This window comes from Amphiura filiformis, unplaced genomic scaffold (genome assembly GCF_039555335.1).
Source record: "Amphiura filiformis unplaced genomic scaffold, Afil_fr2py scaffold_30, whole genome shotgun sequence".
NCBI lineage: Eukaryota > Metazoa > Echinodermata > Ophiuroidea > Amphilepidida > Amphiuridae > Amphiura > Amphiura filiformis.
This window is the reverse complement of record NW_027305494.1, coordinates 495,467-518,257: the sequence shown is the minus strand read 5'-3', so window position 1 is coordinate 518,257 and position 22,791 is coordinate 495,467. Positions and strand designations below refer to the sequence as shown.

Genomic DNA, 22,791 nt, shown 5'->3' with positions numbered 1-22,791 from the left:
ATGGCCTAGTTGTCCATATGTGTTTGGCTAGCTATGTCTGCATATTATACGCTGTATCAGATTGCCAGTGGCAAACTAGGCCTACTACAAGTTTGTAAAAAACCAAGAACTAACATGGCCATGTTCTTATCACCAATGGTGGTGTCTTCCCTCTCTTGTTTTCCTATAGTAATATCAGAAACCATCAACGCCACACGTTCGGAGGTACAACGCGCCAACGCACCGGTGGACGTGGTCCAACATTCGCCATGGCCCGATTTCGATAAGGTTGTGGCTGAATTGCGCGAGTGGCTGACGTTGTTGGAAAGAATGTTGCAGACGCAAGCGGTGACGGTTGGGGATCTGGAAGAAATGGAGGATATGTTGGCTAAACAAAAGGTAGGATTTGATGTGGATGGTTACACCAGTGTAACAATGATGAATAAAATTGGTAGTAGATAAATTTAGCAATTCAAAGATTGAGTGAAGTATTTAACGACAGTCAAAATATATCTGCATCTAGTATTTAATAAGAGATGCACTATTATTTACCTGATTATTACATATCTTAATGATTTGTTCAAAGGGATGAATATCATTTTACTATAAACCATCCCTATAACCTGTGTAATACCATGACCAACCACTTACCATGAGCAGGGAAAAAAAACAGCAGTGACTTTGCACTGATTTATAACATCATTGTTTTTTTAATTAATCTAATACTGGAACTAAAATTTGCAACTCACTTTGCTACGTTGTGTCCGATACCACCGGACTTCATCAAGCATCTCATTGATGATATTGTGACGTCATTCTCATGGTAGGACCTGTGCTTTAATACAAAGGGGTGGTTTATAGTCCATTTTTTTCGCTTGAGAGCGAGAGTGACGTCAGTTACTTTACACGTGTACAGATGCACCACTTTTGATCACGCATGTAAACACACTAGTTTTTGGGTCGATGTACGTGATTTAATACTACACCCACTGGTGTACGCTCTGACGTCACTCTCTCTTCAGGTAGTCAAATGGACTGTAGTAATGTAGAATTCATCGGTCTGAAAAACCATGATGATATACCAGGTATATGTGTGGTGCAATTCTAAACCAAGATTAGTTTTTGTCACCAAAACCAATTTCTGAGATAACAACGGAAGAAAAGGTGAACATTGTTTTTTATGTGTTTCATTAATACTTATTGAGAAAAAGGAAAATTTCTATTGAGAGAAGAATGGCTTATTAAGCTTGATTGCATCATGTATGGTAAGATGCTCATTCATTTGGCATAACTGATTCAGATTTAAAAATAGTGGTGTGTACCTAGAAATAAGCTGGGCCAACATTTAATACATACTGTAATATGTAGGCCTACTGGAGGCAGATCAAATATAAAAGGATCACCTTATTGACAACTCTTTTAAAAACTCCAAAATATGCCACAATGTGATCTAACTGGGCCAAAGCAGGAACTTGTGAAATTTTAGTTATGGAAGACATGACCTTTATCTCCCACACAAAAGATAATTTCAAATGGAGTCACAAAGTTATGTCACCCCATTTGAAATTCACACTCCCTATGTGGAAGACTAAGGTCATATCTTCCATAGGGGATGCATGGATTTCAGCTGGAATACTGCAATCAACTTGTCCAGTAACCAAGTATGCTGTTGCTGGCATTCTTATATCACTAGCGTAGGCCTACTTGGTTGCAAAACTTTTATAATAACAATGTATTTTATAGTTTTTTGCTCACTATTTTGGCTTGCATCTCAATTTTACAAATGTCACCTTGGTTTGGTTGCTTCTGATTGTGTCACAAATATCATAAGGCGAACACTTTAAGCACTGTAAACTTACTATGGTGGTGAAGTATTTAATTTGGCAAATTTCAGGAGGAAGCCAGCTTCGCAAACTAAAAAACAAACAAAAAACATTTATTTACCTGCAAGACAAATCTTACAGGTGTATTGGGCTATTCCATTATCCACACTCCCCCTGTGGAAGATTTTGGAAATATCTTCCACAGAGAGAGTATGAATTTCAAATGGAATTAACAACTCTATTTGAAACTCATTCTCCCTCAGGAGAAGATTCGGGTTGAATCTTTCTCAGGTGGTGTATGAAATTCAAATGGAGCTGCCTAATGTGCTCATTCCATTTGAAATTTCTACTCCCCCTGTGACAGATATTTCTAAAATCTTCTACAGGGGTAGTGTGGATTTTAAATGGAATAGCCCATTGATAGGGTGTGCTTATACAGTTGACATATGAAATATCAACATAAAAGGAGACATGAAATAATTACTGGTGAACACAGATATCAAAATGTCAACTTTGACCCTTATAGGTCAAAGATCAAATAAGGGAAATAGCCCATTCTGTTTTTAAAAGCAGCAACTAATTAATCAGTGAGCATACAATTGGAATGAATCCTATTATTATATCCTAAATAGAGGCTAGACAGGAAGAGATCAAACATTAATTACTAACATCCTTATACAATGTAATAATGGTATTGTAGTTGTTATGGCAACTATAAACATGGATGAATTCTATTTAAAGGAAGTTACTATACTGTTGTCTATCTTACTTTTAAAAAGTGAAGAGTGTGTGGTTTGTTTTATTATAGTCAATGACTGCATAGATTTGATGTAAATATAATAGATCTAAATGCACTTAGTCTGCAGAGTGCAACACTATCGTAAGTGCAGCAGAATACAATAGCTGCCTTTTGTAAAACACCTGTTGTTAGCAGCACAATCCCGTGATCATGCTCACTATATAAAGTGTTGATGTTCTGTATACTTTCCTGATGTCCACTAATTAAGCTAACCCAAGATATCACCTTTACATGTAGTTGGGTGTTTTTTCTAGTGTTATTGGTTAAAAATAAGTATATTTATTGAAATGTTGCAAATGGCAGCTATTGTATTCTACTGCACTTACGATGGTGTTGCACTCTGCCGACGAAAAGAGGTATAGTTTTTAGAATTCAGTCAAGAAAAATTGATCACAATTTTTTCACATGTAACCCAATAGGCAAAGTGGAGACTTGATATAGGGGCCTATGTCTTCTTAAGAAGTGAACATTATTGAATCGGGAGGACAATAAGTAGACAATCATTGCTCGATTACGACAAGTAGTTGATGGCTCATCACTGTCATCTAGTGTTTCATATAGATATAGAAAAACAACACTAACACTGCATGAAATTGTCTAGAAACACTCATGAAATCGTCTAGAAATACTAGTAAACTAAAATCTTTCATTATCATGTACCATTATAGTTCATTCCAAATGCATGCCCATGAATTGCAGTGATAAAACTTTGCTGTGATATTTAATAATGAACAAATATATATTATGGCAAAATACAGGAAAATTATAGAAATAAGTGTTATTTCTCCACCTTTTTATTCCAAACTATTCCAAACCTTTTTGTCTTGTTAATCTTACTTGTCCATACATTTTAAGAGGTTAACATGAGTCCCATCTGACCTTTGAACTGTACTTGACCTAAGGTTGCAAGTTCATAGGTCAAAAACAGGCTTTCTTGAAACATTAGCTGTGTATTTTCAAGTTGATGTGTACAGTATTAACAATTTCTGCTCAAATCATGTTTGCTTCATTTATAGCTTTCATCATTTCATGTTTAATATAAACTATATGCTTGTATTTGTGTGTCTTTTTCCTTCCCAACTTTTTCTTGTTGACAGGAATTTTGGTCGGGGGTGTTGCCGACTTTCTACTCTCTCAGTCCCGGCGACCGTCAGTTGATAGGGGGCATGGTTGTTGACATAGTCACTATGCTTGTCCAACTGGAGGTCGGTCTGATTGTTCGCTAGATGTTTTCTCCACTCAATGGGGTCATACGGGGTCAGGGGTCATCTACTTCCAAATAATTTGTCACCCGGTTGCTTGATCTGATTTGGAATTTCCTTCTAAATTTCAAAATCTCATGGAATTTTGCATGATCTGTTTTGATTGTTTACTCACTTCTAACAAAATAAAAAATCCATGGCATTTTTGAAGGACATGAAAGTATCATTTTCATGATTGTTTCCCCAAAACAGTTTTAAGGTCATTGTTGAGTGATTGTAATTAACTCATGGGGGCATAGCATGTGGGACCAATTAAATTTTACGAAATAATTTTTTCTCCTTCAAAGATTTCAATTCTTATCATGATTGTTTCAAGTCAAACGTCAAAATCAAAATCTAAATCAAACGTATGCATGCTTTTGGTGTTTGTGAATGGGTTTTAGCTACTTAGAAACCATTATCAAAGTTCTCCATGTCATTACATTCAATAGTAAAATAATATTGTGTCAAACATTTATATATATTACTACGCATAATTTTGCATGATACATAATTTATAGTGAACATGATATCTTGTGACTAGTGCATATTGTCTTGTGTTGTATATGTTGCATGCATGATCGGTCAATTAATTCCCAATCATATGCACATATATTAATGTAATATGTTAATTAACCAGCATAGCCAATCAAAGCATGCTAATAATTAATCTGCACCAATAATAGCAACATAAACATGCATGTAATTAATAAATTAGTACATTTAACATACAAATCACTAACTTCAAGTCTATCACTCGAGAAAGTAGGCAGACTCCGACAGACTAGGACAAATAACATCATAGATATACTTGATCCAAAATTCTACCTTGTAAAAACACTTCACTTGCTGAAAAAAGGAAAAGAAAATGCAAAGAATATGATATTAGAAATGATTATTTTCATTGTAACATAATAATATAAATTTGTAACATTCTATGAATTTAAGTTATAACTTCAGATTCATTTGTATAGTGTGCTCTTTCTGTACTTCAAATCTCTTTATAGCAGCAGATCCGATTCCTATAATGACTCCTGTGTCTACCCATAACGCCGTATTATTTAGCATGCCCTTATACAATCTGCAAAAATAGAAGCTCTGACCATCATTGCTGAAGGAAGATTTTCTTGTGTTGTGAAAAGTGTTTTTTAAGTAAAGAGACTTTTATAACCATAATAAGCAATAAGGTTTCAACAGGTGTGCTGTGGGATTGAAAAGGTGTCAGGCTTTCGTCAAGTGCGACTCTGACATGGACGAAGTCAAAGTCGCACCTGATGAAAGTTTGACCACCTTCTCAATATCTGGTGGTGCTCCAGTGGAAACCATGTTCTTGGTTGTAAGTCTTTAATTTGTTTTCCAATTGCAATTATGTTTGAATGCTGTTGCTTGATATTTATACAAGGTTGCTTCTCTCCACATAAAATACTATCAATCAAAAAATGTGTATAGCACTGACCAGTATCCATAACAAGATATTTTGCTCAATGGCTTTCAGAATCTGCAATTGAGAATAACTGTGTCTTCAGTGTTTTCTTAAATATATGTACATTTTGAGAGTTTCTAATGTCCAACGACAAAGAGTTCCATAGAATTGGAAAAAGATGGGAACATGAAGAAGGTTATCTTATTTATGTGATGTTGAAGGTGTTGATTATTTGAGTTGAATAGACCTGGAAAGATACTGCAGAGCTAGTCTATTCAAAGCTTTGTATGTGAGAAGAAGAAACAGTTTTTGTGCTTCTTCAAAAGCAATTCAGATTCAAATATTAACTTTCATTTTGATTAGTATGTGTGGATAGCTGGTTGGTTTACTTGATTAATGCTTACATATCAAGAAGATAAGAAGTGCATTTCAAGAAGTTAATAAGTGAATTGCGATTTAGTAAAAATAAAGAGCATCAAGAAGAATTATGCAACAGATCAAACACTCAAGTTGACTAATATCACAGATACTGGAGATCTTTCCAAGATCTGTGCTAACACTAACTATTAGTTTGAAATCACAGAGAGGAGTGGGATTTGACAGTTAGATACTACATTCTGTAGTCAAATTTTGCACAATGACAGTAGCAACATTAGTTGCACTGGGACAAATAGCATTAACAGGATGTTAGCAATTGCTAGTTGTAGAAAATATATTATTGTGAAATGGACTGGTTTAATTGAAAAAATTAGGATATGTATAACATAGGTGTGATATGGTGGTCTAAGTTTAAACAAGTATAGATAGAATTTGCATATGATATTGACTGAAATTACAGAAATGCTGGTATATATTTTTAGGTGTTATATTTAATGCGCTATTCCAGTTGAAATCCATACACCCCTTGATAACATGATCTTAATTTTCCACACAGGGAGTGTGAATTACCTAAATGGGTGACTTCATTTGAAATCTACACCCCCTGTTTGGGTGATTAAGGCCATGTCTTCCATAGGAGGTGTATGTTTATTAACTGGAAGAGCCTAGTGCACAATAGAACCATTATTTTCAGTTGCTTTGTTGGTTTAATTTTATTTCTAACCCATGCCATATTTTATTTCAGCCACTGACCATCTCAATCCTTCCTTCCTTCACTTCTTTTATTTATTTCTTTATAATGAACCTCTCATTTCATTTCTCTCTTCCAAGTTGCACTATTTAAAACCTGCATTGTTTTAAGTTTCAGCAGCTTAATATATAAGCAAGTTTTGCCAAAACGAGGCAATTTTCAGTTAGTTTTATGTTCACTCTAAGCAGTGTGCGAAGTATGGGAAGAAATTGATAGTCATGCAGACTAGGATCCACAACATGCTCATCTATCAGGGGCACAGTTCTTTAACTCCTATACATTTGTACAGTCATTGAATGACCTTTGAAAATTTGGGTACAAAAACTCATACTCCGCAACTTGAGGTCAAATTTTGCACTATGATTGTTTAATTGAGGTTATTGGAGTATGCAATTGGGATGAGGCTAATGTGGTCCATAGTGTATATACAAGAAATAGTCTGTTAAGATTTTTCAGGACATAATCAACATTTTCATTTTTTGAAATTTTCATTTCTCAGTTGAGGATATTTAGTTTTTTCTCACTGGGTATGACTATTATTGTGACAAGTTGGGAGTGGTAATTGAGACTTATCTCTGTAGATAAAAATAAAATGAATAAAATAGAAAATGGTAGTCCATCCAGACTACTGTTTTTGGATTTTGCAGTAGGGCCTAGTCTGGTAAGAAATTTGGTAGTCTATGATTTTATTTTTTTGTGCCCATAGACGGTCTATGCTGCACCTTGATCTAGATATAAATGTGCTATATCATCACTAGTAGACTACCTGACTACCACTTATTTTGCACACTGATTCTTAGTATTATTTAGCTACACTATTACTTTTACTTCTATAGATTCGTTCATTGAGTGCTTACTTTATAATATGCATAGATTACTTATTTTTATTTTTATTTCAATTACTGTTAATATTATCAATGCATTTTTGACTTTGTTGTAGACAGTGATATGCACAGATATTTCATAAACTAGTTGAAACAGAAGTCAGATATGCCCCAATCCTTTGAGACCTCCAACTAGAAATACCTACCTGCCGATCTAACACGGCCACTGATTGGTCAATTACATGATAAGCACCAATCAGAATGGAGCTTTGAAAATAATTCACCCCAATTTTTTTGTGTGATGAACTTATTCTAACAATGTTGCTGATTGGTCCAATTCATAATGAAAACTTCTTTTTGACCAATCGGCAGGTAGTTCTCATGGGGTTAATCTCAAAAGATTGTGTTGTCATGCATGTGGCAGACATTGAAGCATGCTTGTTGATAAAGTGCCATTTTTTGTGTTCAATTTTAGCCTAAAAATATGAAGGAGGTACACTATTAGCATGTTTCTATTGAGTCCCCTGCATTTTACCGGTAAAACTGTTCGCCGTCAAATAGCGGCGAAAGGCGGATAACGGTCAGTTTCCATTGCACGTTGTTTACCGGTAAACACTCGATGAACAGCGTCAATTGACACACCTTTAAAGTTTGCCGGCGAAAAGTCGTGCACTGGGGTCAATCCCCGGGTCAATCGCAAAGCATTGTGGATTTTAATATTGTAGTATTTTCTTAATTGTTTGGCTAAAAATGAGGTAGCAAACATCATGAACATGAGAAAAGAAGACTGAAGAATAATGTTTTTTTAGTAGCGTTTCATTTGTTCTCGTACATCAAATTACGCCATTGGGAAATCCCCCTCAGTGATATCGACGTGAGTACTCAGTATTGTTGCGCGCAAAAAAAATAGGTCTTGGAATTTAATCTTTCACAGTTTAATTTCAGTTAATTCTTTTTAGCGAATAGTAATTTAACATCGACAACATAATACTGTATTAAATTCATGAAATCTTTCTAATTTTCTGAAGCACACACCGCCGCGGATCCGAGTTGATTTCTCGCATGCACAGCTGGATTCATCCGCTGATGTTGTTGTTGTTGTTGTTTTATTTCATGGCTTTTACTAGGGTCATAAATCATAACTCATGTTAAATATTTAGCATAATATGTATAATGCAGGGATAATGCATTATGAATATTTCTTCCATTTACTTTATTTATAGCAAGTGAGTCAAATATTTGTATGTGATTAGGCCTAAGAATTTTTGCGAACGGAATGGTATAAGCACAGATATCTGTGGTACAAGCTAGCTCATGATGCAGAGGTCAATTTCGCGACTCAACTTCCGTTTTCTTCCCTGAATGCGCATTCAATCGGAACGGAGTGAGTTTCTACTGACGTTTACCGGTAAGCGTCCGCGCTATTTTCCTTCCTCAAGAAGGAAAGCGTTACCGTAAAAACTCGCCACTGTTTACCGGTAAATAGCGGGAAGGTCAGTTTCTATTGAGCAGAAATAATCCCTTTACCGTCTTTTTACCGGTAAACGGTCCCAATAGAAACACGCCTTATTTTGGCCCCAATGAATTGCAATCCAATATGGCTGATTTCCAATAACATTATACATTTACAACGTGGAATCAATTCTCCCTACATTATTTTGTTGCCCCATTCAGATATGGCCTCAATATTTTAATATTCACTAATATAGACATACAGAAGTTTTTTATCAGTATTATCCAAAGCAGTTGCGACAATCTTAAAACAGCTAATAAAGCCCCCAAAAGCTGTCAGTCCTGCAATTTTCTTAGAGCTCCTTCTCAATCAAATGTCTATAATGCTACACCCGGCCTCTAAGCAACTTCCTTTCCTTTATTGTGATTTCCTTTCTGTTTTGTATCTGTTTTGGTAATATTTAGACATTTTCTTTCTCAAGTTTCTTATGCATTCACAAATTGTGTACACCACTGTGTATATATATTAGTATATTATTTGGGTATGATTCTTTTAAGCTGCTCTTGTATAGTACAGTATGATAGATGAATGTGCCTGTGCCTGGATGTTGCCTGACATATGACCTTTAAACTTTGACCTCAAAAGTCATGACCTTTCTCATTTTGTGTTACTTTTGATTGCAGGATCTACTAGCAGATCTAGAGGTGAAGCACCCTCAGTTGGATGAGTTGGTTAGCAGGGCCAAGAGCTTACAGGCGGAATCACAGAGTGAAGGCAATAGACAGTTCTTACATGATAAAGGTATGTTATGCGGCCCATACACGGTCAATGTTATTGATCAATATTGGGGACCCTAGATGCAGGAGTGAATATACAAAATCTACCATTGTGCGGGTACAATGGTAGATTTTGTATCCATTCTTGTATCAAGGGTCTTTGATATTGATCAAAAAATTGAATGTGTATGGGCTGCATTTGTTTAAACAGTCACTCCATGTGGAGATACACTTGGGTCCTGATGGGGCAGGCTCAGTATTGAAGGGATGAGGCAAGTGGGCACTAGTGGCTCTATTCATAAGTGAAATATAGCGACTTTACTCAGAAAAACCAATGATTATACCCAAATATTCCGAACTCAGAGTTGCCCTGTGCTATGACTCGTGGGATCAACCTTGAGCGTTAAAAAGTTAAAAGGTTTGCGTATATCTATTTGCGTGTCCTATGGCACAGCGCTCTTTACATCAGAGTTTGCTGGACACATGGCAAAATAATTTGCCCTCCATTAGCGACGCAAAAATTTGGTATTCTTTGGGTCTACTCTCTTTGAGAAAACACACTTACATTTGTATTATACTAAGCCAATATATTGATCAAAATGGGCTACCATGACTAATGTAATACTTGTACCAATGAAATGATCTAAAGTCAACTTAGAAGCATTACAAAACACAGTTGCTGACAAGGACTGAATTAACGGCAAATCTTTATGGTAGAAATTTCAGTGAGGCTTCCCTTTCCAAGAAAGGAAACCTTATTGCGAGGTACATTTTGTAACACAAGAACACTAATGGGGTTTTCTGTTGCATCATGTCTGTTGGATCATTTGAAAGGTCTCAACAACCTACCATCATGACCATCTTATGTTATCTTCCTGCAGAAATGAAACTGAATACATCTTTCGGAATTATGATTTAGAAAAGGGTTCTTGTCACTCTCCTAAGCTGCTGTGAACCACTGAAATCCATAAGGATTACTAATATAGTGCCCTGTTGTCTATATAAGTGCTTGATATAGTCACTCCTAAATATAGATTATTGTTTATCTTACATTTCATTAAAAAAATCCGACTTCAATGATCCTATACATCTTGTCTTGACTATCAGACTAGTGTCAAATCTTATATCAAATCATCAGAAGTTGATACCAATACTCTAACATTTGTATCGTATTCTTGAAATTCCTTCATTCCAGTACATAAATTACTAGAGTTATGGGACCATGTATCAAGAAGAGCTGAGCAGAGATCTGTGCAACTAGAAACCATGCTTACAGATTCACAGCAGTTCCATGAGCTCACCGATGAGCTATGTAATTGGCTTGGCAAGATGGAGCAGACACTGGATACATACTCCAAAGTAGGGGACAAGGTGGAGGTGCTACAGGGGCAACTGGAATCACAAAAGGTATGAGCAAATGATCTTATTCTCAGTGCCAAAGTTCAATAACCTCCATTCATTGATCATAGATCAAAAGTTGACCTGAAGTTGTGGGGTATGAGATGTTGTACCTAACACACTCAAAGGTCATTTTATGCATGTAGAAGCCTATTGGTGTTAAAGAACTGTGTCCTGATGAGCATGAGTGAGATCCTAGTGCATATGGGTACATCCATATCAGAAGGATGCACTTGTTAGTTACTACATGTGTCTCTTTTTACACCAGACTCATCTCTTGTGGAAGTAACTCAAATCATCCCCAATTCACATGGTTTATGAATGTTCTCTGTATTCCTAAACCACATGACTTGGGATGATTTGAAGTGACCTCCACTTGAGATGAGTCTGGTATTTTGTCCCTAGCTATTATGTGTAAAAACCTACATGTAGCAGCCAACAAGTACATCCTGATGATATTGATGTACACCTATGCAGAACATCATTTTCAGCAGTGGACAATGAAGGGGGATCTTGATTTGGGGTGCAAAAACAAATGTGGATGAGTTGGATAATATACTGAAATTGAAGAACATTTTCATTCAGTGATTCAGGAGTGGGAGAAAAATCCTGATATAAATGAAAAAAAAATGAGCAGTGGGGAATTCTACTTGAAATTCTATAAAGATAGGAAGACGTGTGTCCGATTTGAAAACTTTTTGCCTCAGGATTACAACATTTTAGCAATAGTATTTCTGCCCATAATTTGCACCAAATCTGTGAAAAGATGCAATGTATTGCATATAGGTTGTTAGCTCAAATATGGTACCTATCTATGTATGGAAGTTGAAAATATCAAGGTGTATTAATTAATATGTGTTCTTCTAAGTAAGTGTGTTTGAAATTGTTTATTTAGTGTGTTAGTCTGTGTAAAAACTTGCAATTACAGAAATGAAAGCAAGGCAAAATGCTAATTCTTTTATACCATGAAAAATGAACAGTGCAAAAATTACAACTTTTATAGTGTAGCTATAGCTGACATTTCAGTCCACTATAGCTGACATTTCCATCCAGTCAAAATATACCAGTTTAGAAAACTGATTTTGTCCACCTGTAGGCCAAAATAGTTAATTTACATGTTAATTTGACCAATTATCAAATTGATTGAGTTATGGACTGTAACCAACAGATGGGACCATTTTGTTTATACTTTTTGTCAATACAGGTACAGTAATTTATGTTTTCAAGCTATTATTGTTATGTCTGGACCATTTTAATAAATCAAATTTTGGTTTCGATTGATGATCTATATTTGACATTTTGGTTTCGATTGATGATCTATATTTGACACATTATATTGTTCAAGATCTTGTATTGCACTTTCAGTTCCAAATTTAGTTTGGCACTGAGATTGTATACAGTGAAACCAAAGAACGAAAAGGGAGAAGGGTCTTTTTGTAATGCTATAGGAAATTTTGCCATATTGGATTGTCATTGATTAGGAACAAACAAAATATCCTTGATTTTTTTCATTAAATGCACATCATGTTTAACCTTAACCTGACCTAAGATACACATGTCAGTATCCCTTTCATTTATTGTTGACAATTTAAAGTTTACCCCAGGCCTCACTACTGCCTTTCTTACAGACTCTCTGATTGGTTGATTATGTGATATAATCATCTGAGTAACCAACCAAAATAAAGCTTTTAGATCTTTTAGTAATAATAAGCTTAATCCCTTCAGCCCTACTGACTATTCTTACCACATCTGCGATTGGCTTAATATGATAATGTCCCTGTCTTTCTAACCAATCAAAATAGTTCATAGAAGCCAATAATTTGGCCGGTAATGCCCATGGGGTTAAACAGTTTTCTGAATGACAATCAATTCTGTATAAAGACTATTTTATTTCATTTTCATGGTTCAAATTTAAAAAAATCATCCTGATCATCCAACTTATCCAATGGGCTTCTCCATGTAATTGGTTTCTGTCAAAAGGTGATCACTTTAAAGTCATTAACATCTCAAAGATTCTCATCTGTTAGTACAAAGTTCTTTAAGCCCAGTACATTTGTACAGTCATGGATTGACCTTTGAATGTTTTTGGTATGAAAACTCACACATCACAGTGGTAGGTCAAATTTTGAGCTATAATTAGTGAATGGAGGTTATTGAACTGTGCCATTGAAGATGAGAATGAGTTATGTAAAGTTATACTCAAAGTGTCAAATAATTGGATCTTGTCTCTATGGGCTTGCTATACCAAATGCCTGCTGAAGAAGATGATTTTACAGTGTGTCAGGATTGAACTTAATGAATTAAATTTATGTAATTTGTGTGCATTTTTTTATTTTCTCGTCTAGTGTTGGTTTAATATAACAGTTGATGAATATTTATTGACTATAACTCGAGTTTCTGGTATTGAACAATTTTCGTCTCACAGATAATAGTTCACGCAAAGTTGACACTGTTTTAGCACTTTTTGTTTTTTTGTCATATAATAGGATACTCTGCAAATCAATGCCACATTTATTCTGCATCGATGGAAATACAATATTATAGATAATTTTATAAAGTCATACGACAAAACAATTTTTATAAAGCTTGGAAAATAATCATGCAACAATGAATTGGATATTTTATATCAAGAATGATTTCCCTGATTTGAGGTATGGTATGGTATACATTACCAATGTGAATTTCAGTCATAATTAGTTTCAACTCATACTCCTATTTCCATTCACACATTACCCGACACTTTCAGGCCTTCTTGGAGGAAGTTGAGCAATGGAAACCTTGCATCGAAGCCGTTAACGAGTCGGGTGAGAGGCTAATCTCAGACTTCAGCACTGATGACACTGGTCGGATCAGGCAGATTCTGCAGAGAGTCGGCGAGCGATGGGCACAAATCTGTGAAAGGTAGGTAGATTTCTTGCTTCATGCTCTGTGTGTTAGCCATGTGCTTCAACGGAAAAAGTTCCAAGTTTTGAAATATTTTCTCAAAATATCAAGAGCTATCTTAAGAACTACTGAACCAATGCTAGGCTTGTTTGTACTCATTTTAATGCATTTTTTATGCTGATTCCAAATATGGTCATGAAAATTTACATTTCTGAAATTTTTGAATTTTTGAAAACATGTCATCTGCAGTCGACACCCGCATGAAGAGAGTTAAGTGTTGGTGCACTAAGATCAATACAAATAGAAGTTGTTGATGAAGATATGCTGGTGTATTGGAATTATTTTTTTATTCCATTTTCGAAACAATATATGCATACTTGTCCTTGAAACATAACATGAATAAGATATTTTTATTTTAGTATTATTTTTAAATTTGGTCTTGATATGCATATTGCACACATTTTTTCACATTTCAATATTGTGTGTACTTTTGAGGGCATAATTATTTTTCATGTTTTTTTTGGGGGGTGGGGTGGTGGGGCATATCATATTATCAGACATTGGTCATAGCAGCACAAGGGGGCATGACCTCCTCCTATCTCAAGTGGAAAATTAAAACAAATTCCAATAAAAAAGACTAGCGCCTTCAATCCTCAACCAGGGACATTGTGTGACCCCCTCCCATTGAGCTCCATCATGGGGCACTGTATAAACTGCCTATGGATTTGGAGTCACCTTAGCCATAATATTGTGATTCAACAGGATTACAACTTCTGTACCACCGGAAAGGTCTGTGTATGTGATGCCCAAAAGGGCCATACTAAAATAATAGGGCAAGTGGTGTCTTACAATAGGGTGCCCTCTTGCAAAAACCTGCTGGAGATCTCCTTTTTGTACCGGCAAAAAGTAACAGAGCTCAGCCCACAAGCCTAATATGGGCCTTTCATAGCCTTACAGGGCATTGTAGCTATTACCGATTCAAGATCACCTTTTTGTCTGCGCATGTCAAGCTTAATAGTGATGTGACACTACCATCTGGAATGTTGTCTCTCATGAATTTTGTACTCTCTGCTACACCTAAGTCATGAACACAGTAAAAATCACATGCAAAGTGATTTCATGCTTAGTATTGGTGCAGCAGTTCTTATGTCAATTAAGCATCAACATTTTGGTAAGATCATAGGATTTTCATAGTCTATGTACAGTCAAACATAACAGTATTAAAAGCAGTGCATTAAAAGATTTACATATTATGCCAAACCAAACATGATCTGTTTTGAAAACCTGCCCTGTACAAAAAGACTACAATTGTTCTTGAATGCTCCAGTAAAGTTAAGCTCTGTGTGTATGTGCATTATGTCAATATGGGAGCCCAAACAAACCTAGCTTTGTAACAACAAACAAGAAGAAGAGACCTTTTGAATGTTTGGATCTCTGACTAAGACTCAAGCTAAACATTTTTACAAAAGCCTTAAGATATGCATGCACACATACCAGAATGCACAGTTCAGTGGTCCGTATTCAGAAGTGTGCAGGTAGATTTGCCATCTTGGCATCTGGGAATTATTCTCATACCCAACTCAAAGGAAAGTAGTGGTTGTGTGTAAGATGGTTTGAATTGGGCACGTGAAGGTGAGGCTGTTTTAAAATGGATTTTAAATTTTAAAAGGATTCAGGATTGAAAGCTGGCTTATTGGATGCAATGCATTATCAGTCAATATGTCCTAAAGCTCCCTTTTGGTTTTGAGTAGCCAGGGTACGTGTTGACCCACTACGAAAATAGTTGTCAAATGTAATGTTTTGTTTAATTGATAGTATACAAACGTTTCTTCAAGAGACAGTTGCTGAAGGACGAACACAAGAACCCCGAACACAAGAACCCCTGACCCAAGTGACGATATATTGGAAACTTTGATCAAAAGTCATTTTTGACAAGAGGCAGCTTTTCATTTATAACCTGTTGCACAATTAGCATCTCACATATCCCATCATGAGTATCACTAGGATCAACAACATGCTCATCTATCACGGCACAGTTCTTTAACCTCAATACATTTGCACATACATTGAATGACCTTTGAAAATTTGAGTACCAAAACTCATACTCTGCAACACGAGGTCAAATTTTGCACCCTGGTTGTTGAATTGAGGTTATTGAACTATGCCATTAGGATGAGGCTATTGTGGTCCATAGTGTATCTGTATCTTCACTTCTGGATTCAAGCTTTAGCAGTACATCATTTAACTATACTTGAGTCAGGATGAATGGTTTTATATGTGGTGAGAGGAACATGAGTATATCATAAGAGAAACAAGATCAACCTCACTCCAAATATGGACATGATATGTGACCTCCCATGCTGATGGTTCTCTTCTGTACCAAGGATACCAAGCAATGGTCATTAGAATTGGTAGAGGATCAATGCTTAACATTAAAATACTATGGTTGTAACATCTTCAAGAAGTGCAACTGAGAGTGAACAGAAAGTGTATTCTTGAAAAATGACTTATTCATATGGATATAGGATGCTGAAGGACTTCATTCATATGGATGCAGGATGCTGAAGGATTTCAAGCTTCTTTTCACCTACTAATAAATCGTTTTTATTTTGCACTTATCCCAGATCGAATGTGAGGCTTAACGAGATTGAGGAAGCTCTAAGAGGGATGCAGGACTATGATAGTCAGCTCAATGATTTCCTTGCATGGTTGGCTGAGATCGAGACGCCTATAAATACCTTATATCAGGATTCATCAAATAAAGTGGCTTTGGAGGATCGGGATCAGGTGCGGATGTGGGCGCATAATCACAGGGTAAGTAGTGACATAGTTTCTTGTTGGGATATTTGTTCAGTGGGGGCACCACGGGAGGGGGGCATGAGGGGCAAATCCCCCAGTCAGAACTCTTCCCCCCTCTGTTGCCCTCCCAGTAAATCCCCAAAATTACAAATAATTTTGCACAAACGTTGTTGATTTTGCCTCGAAATTCACTTTGCCCCTTATGCCCACCGGAAAAAAAAAAAAATCCTGGCGCCGCCACTGTATTTGTTGTAGTTTAGACCCGCACACAAACCAAGACCAGCTTATCTGTGACTATTAGATCAGGACTGAGATTAAGACTGGTACCTTAATATCTAAGACCAATATGAGCAACTCTATATATTGACTAGTGTTTACTCAGTGGCTGTATTGATGAATTCATGATTTGGCACAATAAAAATAGGATTTGGCACAAAAGAGTTGCCATTCTCAATAAAAAAATTGTATTTTCCCCTTAAATTGAGCCATTGACAAAATCTTAAAAAAATGAACACATTATATTGAGAGTGAAGACTGACCAAGACACCTGTATTTGTTTTTCGTAAATAAATGGATGTGTCTGTATCTTAAAATAAAAATTCCTTTAAAAGGAATAGGGCAAGCAAATGAATTGTCAAGATAAAGGTGTAGTTCCATATTGATACTGCAGTATTACTTTGATTTTCACTTGTCATCATTAGCAGAGGAGTGAAATTTTGATTGAAAGAATTAAACTAGGAAGGTTGGTGTTGGAAGTTATCTAAATGACGAAGAGACCAAGGAGAGCAATAAATGAAGTGCAGTTTCTCCAATAGCAGTGACCTCTCATATTAACCAAGTATTTAGTTAGTAATAGGTTGCCAGTCTCATTGTGACCAGTGGTAGGGTAGATATAGAGATGAATGGACCTGCACACAAATTGTTGAGAAATCACTAAATGAGACATCAGGATTTGTCCTAGGAATTCTTTCAATTTTGACTTTCGACCAAATATCCTTGTCTGCGAAGGACATTTCACAATATGATAATGCAGTCGTTTGACTCTTTCTTGCATGTTAACATCTATACAATCTTATCGCCCAGCTAACTTGTCCCCTTAAGTGTTTACAATTTGCAAGACTTTGGAGTGATATGCTGACATTTGCAGAATAATTGCAAGTTTGTTTTTAGCTGAGGAGGCCCAATTTTGATACTTTTGGAACAGATAAATCCCAGACATGTTTACCAACTTACGAGTGTATGATGTAGTTTCAAGTATCTATGAAAATGTCTCCTCAAAATAAAAAACTTTATTATGGAAGCACATTGAACACACTACTGGTGAAGGTTTGGTATCAAATTTCCCCAATACATAATGCATAACATATGAATGGTTCAAATTTTGAATTTACCTGTAAAATCTTTTTTGTTGCAATGGAAACTTAATATTCCTTCTACCACCACCGGAACAACTTCATGATCTGATGATCGCAATGATTTTGAAATTTGTTTCCTACTGGACTGATTTTGGTGGTGGGGGGGGTGGGGAGTAGATTATTTTGATAATACACAAGGTTTTCATGGGAAAATGCGCAGAGCACCCCATTCAGGATCATCTCCCGATTTAGGAAAGTAGGTGTGTGTGTGTTGCATCAAAAACATGGAAATAAAAACACTGAATGTGTGAAATCAGACAAACTCTGTCTGGGGGTGTGATGGTGTGTATAGAAGTAAACACTCGAGTGATGAGACATATTAATAGAAATTATTATCATTACTTTGTTATTATTGAATCAATATGATATTGTTTGTATAGACACAAGTAGTAATATTAGTGTGTGTTCAGTAGAGTGTAGTGTAAACGTGTAGGTGGTTTGGAGTGTCAATTTTCTCTTCCATGAATGTTCTTTATTTTTTAAATGAAATATAAGTATGATAAAAATAGCTGTAACATTTATCTTTCAAATGCCAACTCAACACTTAACAAACAAGTATTGCATGTGAATTCAGCTTGTTATGATGTTGTGTAAAGTATTCAAAAGTTAAAAACAATCACAAGATTCTTTAGATGTAACTGTTATCCACCATCCGTCATAACAAAGATTCATTGAACCATGGCAGTAAGGGACTGTTCACTAACACTTGTGGCCATTTTTTCATGGCCAAAATGGGGGGAGGCCTGAAAATAATTTTAGGCCCGAAAGGTGGGACCCTGATAAAAATATATGAATTTTTCTTTTTGGATCAGCTCCCCCCCCCCCACCATTACAAGTGTTTGTGAATGGTCCCTGAGACCATGATTGAACACTTGGATATAAAAGGTATGAAATTATTATGATGATATTTATATAGATTGGCATCAAACCCAACTGAGTATGGAATGTGCTAGTTTCATTCAGCTATCTTGTGTACATTATACTCTTTCATTTCACCAAAAGACCCATGACTTCAAAAATGTTAGAGGTCAGAGTTCAAACATGGCCGCCACAAGTTACATTTGCTGCCGAAATCGGCTAGGTTTAATATTGAAATATAACACAAATCATATCACTTTTTGGTATCTGCCACACAAGTTGGAATGCATCATGTCCCATAGAAACCAATGGTATTAGAGATACATCTGCATATCAGCTGCCAAACCCAAGATACATATCTATATGCCCTGCAATTGTTGGTTCAAGGTTAAAGATCCAGCTTCTGTTCAACCTCACCTTGGCATGAAATCATGCTTATAACTCTCAAGTTCATGGTTCCTGCTGGTATTTGGCAAGGCATAATGTCAGGCAATTTCAAAGTTTTAAGAAAAAATGGTTTTTGAGGAGAGAAAGGAAGAGGAAGAAACCTGAATAAACTCCCCCATTGGCAGAGAGACTATTGACTGTTTATATAATTTGAAAATGGGATTTGTGAATGTAACATTGCATATTTTTACTCTCTCATGACTTCTCATGATACCAGTCCTTAGTAATATTGCATGATGTGAAATGAAATCAAACAAAGACATCATTTTGTGGATTGTTGTTAAATGATAGGAGCCCCGAGTGAATTATTCTCTGGGACTATTCTACAAATAAGTATTAGTATCAATTCCACCTTGTGTTAGTAAGTCAAGTTCCAGTCTGTTGCACTCATGTTCAAAGTTCAGATGAGTCTCAGTAAAGTTGTAAACTATGACCACAATGTCTGTGCTATGACATACCCTCTCTGAGGTCGTGTTCTCAACAGTCCAGTGAAATTGACCTCAGTGGGTCACTGAAACAGGTCACTGGAAAGGGGCAGTCACTGACCTTCCACATTGGCCCTGGGATATGGTCACTTAACAGGGGTGGTCACTGGACTTATACGATCACTTGAGGGCCCTGTTACATACATTTACAAGCTAAAAGTCCATAGAATCAATCAGAGTGATGGCCAAGTCCAAGTTGGTGACAAGTAGACTCAATGCCTCTGTCAATGCATGGAAGTACTTCCATGGTCAGTGCAAGAGGTTTAATTTATGCATTTGCAATCAAAGGTGTTCAAAATTGTCCAGGGGGGAGTCCACTTTTTGCAAACAAGCAGTTTGTTTGGGGAATATCTTATTTCCTGACACACAATGAAAAATGCTGAAAAGGAAAGCCCTACATGTTTGACATAATGATCACACATACAGTAAGCTTTGTATATTTGACTAAGCACCTGTGATGTGTGAAGGAATGTGTCTTGTATGATTCCTGTGTTTTTGTTTTGATTAAGGACAAAGGAAGTCTATTGCCCTGTAAAGTAGTGATAATGACAGAGCTTACATGGAGGATGGTATCTGGTATTGGTAATGGGTTTGCTTGACAGACACTGATGGGGAAGGTGCTCATATTGTGTGTGTGTGGCTGCACTTTCAATGGGGGGGGGGGTCATCTTTCGAGAGGGGTGAATCATAGAAGTCTTTCAGGAAAATGTTCAAAATTGTGGGTCTTTCAGGGGAATTGAGAAAACATGGAGCCAATAAAGTGGTCTTTTGGTGACAATTTTGGTTTAAAATGGGGGTCTTTGAGTGGAAAATAGGAAACTGCACTGCAAACCTAAATATTATGTGCGTAGTCCCCCCCCCCTGCCAAAATATACTTGTGCACAATGGTATATAGTTCAGTATAAACTTCCATTTAACTGTGATAGCTTAAGTTTATAGCTTATGTATGTTATTGAATATAATTTTTGTAGTGGCGCCCAATTTGAGTGGACAGGTTAATTCTATTTGGGCAAATCACGGAAAAGGAGATTCGCATCAATTAGCCTAGAAGGAACAAATCATAAAAATGTCTAGTTTTAAAACTAGGACCTATCTCTTGCCCATCTGAAAGTTAGCAACTAAAAATAAAAACACCTTTGTTAAATTTGTGCAAATTACACCACTAAATTATTATGCTAATTGCTTATTATGGTATTCAATTACCAAAATGTTTACTAGTATAAGGTACAGTTGAGCAATTGTGTATCATGGTTGTGGTTTGTAATCTCAACCTAGAAGTTTGGTCAGCTAAGAAGATATAATTCTTAGAAAAAGTTTCAAAAGAACCATAACAATTAATATTTTGAATAATGAGAAATAGTCTGCACGAGTATGGCCATTGTACAGCAATGTACCTCAACCTGTGGTTTATACTCAATTGTGCTTTGATCGGTTCATTGTATAAAATTACCCTTTTGATATTTTTTGATATCGGTAATAAATTTTGCTCTTTTGTGGTTATTCTTTTATGTAAATTGTCAAATTGTGTTGAAAATTAAGGTCATATATTGAACAATGAAATCATTGATTCATAACAAATGCACAAATTATGTGTGTAATTATGACTTGACCTATTGATCATTTATGATTATGAAATATGATTTACAGTCATGAACATTGGCAGATTTAAACTTGAATTCAGGCCTTTGTGTTGCCAAAATGTATGTAACTTGTATTGATATCAACACATGAAACGTTTTTACCCAATTCCATGTATGCTTTCATGTTTCTCCCTGACAATTAATTCTCATGGCATGTGAATAAAGTTTTTGTTTAATTAAAAATTTTTTTTGAATTAGTCAAAATTCAAGCAAATTTGTAGCCAACGATCAAACAATACTATTTGTGTACACTAGGATATCAGTCGTCTCCAACAGATGTCAAACCAAGTTCAAATGGCTTTTTCGGTGTTGTTACATCGTGTTAGTTCAATTGTCAGTCATGACAATTGCATTACAGGTGAGCCATTGTCATTTATATCGTTTCAAATTATTCAATTGATGTAGCAGGGACAATAAAGTCTGGGATTAAACAGTAGGAGTACATATTGGTTGACTATTTCCTGATCCTAAACAAAAACATGGATCTTTGTTTTGGGAAGCGGCTGAAGGCCAACTTATTGATCAACAGCAATTTTTTTTTGCAAATCAATGTATTTCTTCCAAATATTTAACTTTTTGGTTTTGATTTTCTTTCAAATATCCAAGGTCCTTTGTCACCATTATTGAAATATACTAATACCTGCGTCATAATGTAAAAATAAAGATGTTTCGTTTATTAAAGTTGACCATTATTTCAAGTAATTATCAAATTCCAACCTGAATAAATTGAACCTTTACCCCTGCTGCTTATTGTAATACGATCCCCAAGATACTCCTTGAAAAACTAAAAGGATCTTCTATTTCTGGTATTTTCTTTCATTCAGTTTTTATCTCAATTCCATAAATTACTTCCTTTATAGACTATCCCACTGAACCTTGGAGACTGAACTTATTATCCACTTTACGACCCCATATCTGTTACGACCCATCTCCTATTACTATTACCAATACATTACACAATATAATCATCGCAACTCAATGTCAGCGTTTGTAGAAGAGACTTTTCCTAGTAACCAATTGATAATGTCCGTGACTTTGATGCTACCAGATGACACCAAACATCTTTAGGAATTTCATCCCTAAGTCGCCCCCATCATCATGATCACAGCGGCTAATTTGTATTTGGTAGTGAGGCTGTAGGGGCTCGCATAGATCCTACGTTATTTGTTTAATGAGTCAGAGAGTGTAGTCCGACTTGAAAGACCTTCATTAGTACAACAAAACTTTAGTCACATGCCATATATTTTGATTTTCACTCATTTCAATCCTGGGGTTTGAATTCAGAAAATTTGTTGCTAGAAGAGACTCTTTTAGGACATGAGAAGTTTGCTGCACGTGAAAGAAAGTAGATGTGAACAAAAATACCATAAAAACTTGATAGTTACCATGAGCCCCATCCACAATAGTGTAAAGAGTTTT

The 22,791-nt window shown here is 35.9% G+C and overlaps 1 protein-coding gene across 1 annotated transcript in view; it reads left to right on the top strand.

The window, feature by feature from the left end:
* LOC140143866 (dystrophin-like) overlaps positions 1-22,791 on the top strand; it is a 404,491-nt gene that overhangs the window by 266,276 nt on the left and 115,424 nt on the right. Inside the window, exons 31-36 of the mRNA XM_072165677.1 lie at positions 170-378; positions 3,699-3,806; positions 9,355-9,472; positions 10,643-10,854; positions 13,592-13,746; positions 16,353-16,542. Coding sequence (XP_072021778.1) covers positions 170-378; positions 3,699-3,806; positions 9,355-9,472; positions 10,643-10,854; positions 13,592-13,746; positions 16,353-16,542 — 992 coding nt within the window. The remainder of the gene's footprint in view (positions 1-169; positions 379-3,698; positions 3,807-9,354; positions 9,473-10,642; positions 10,855-13,591; positions 13,747-16,352; positions 16,543-22,791) is intronic.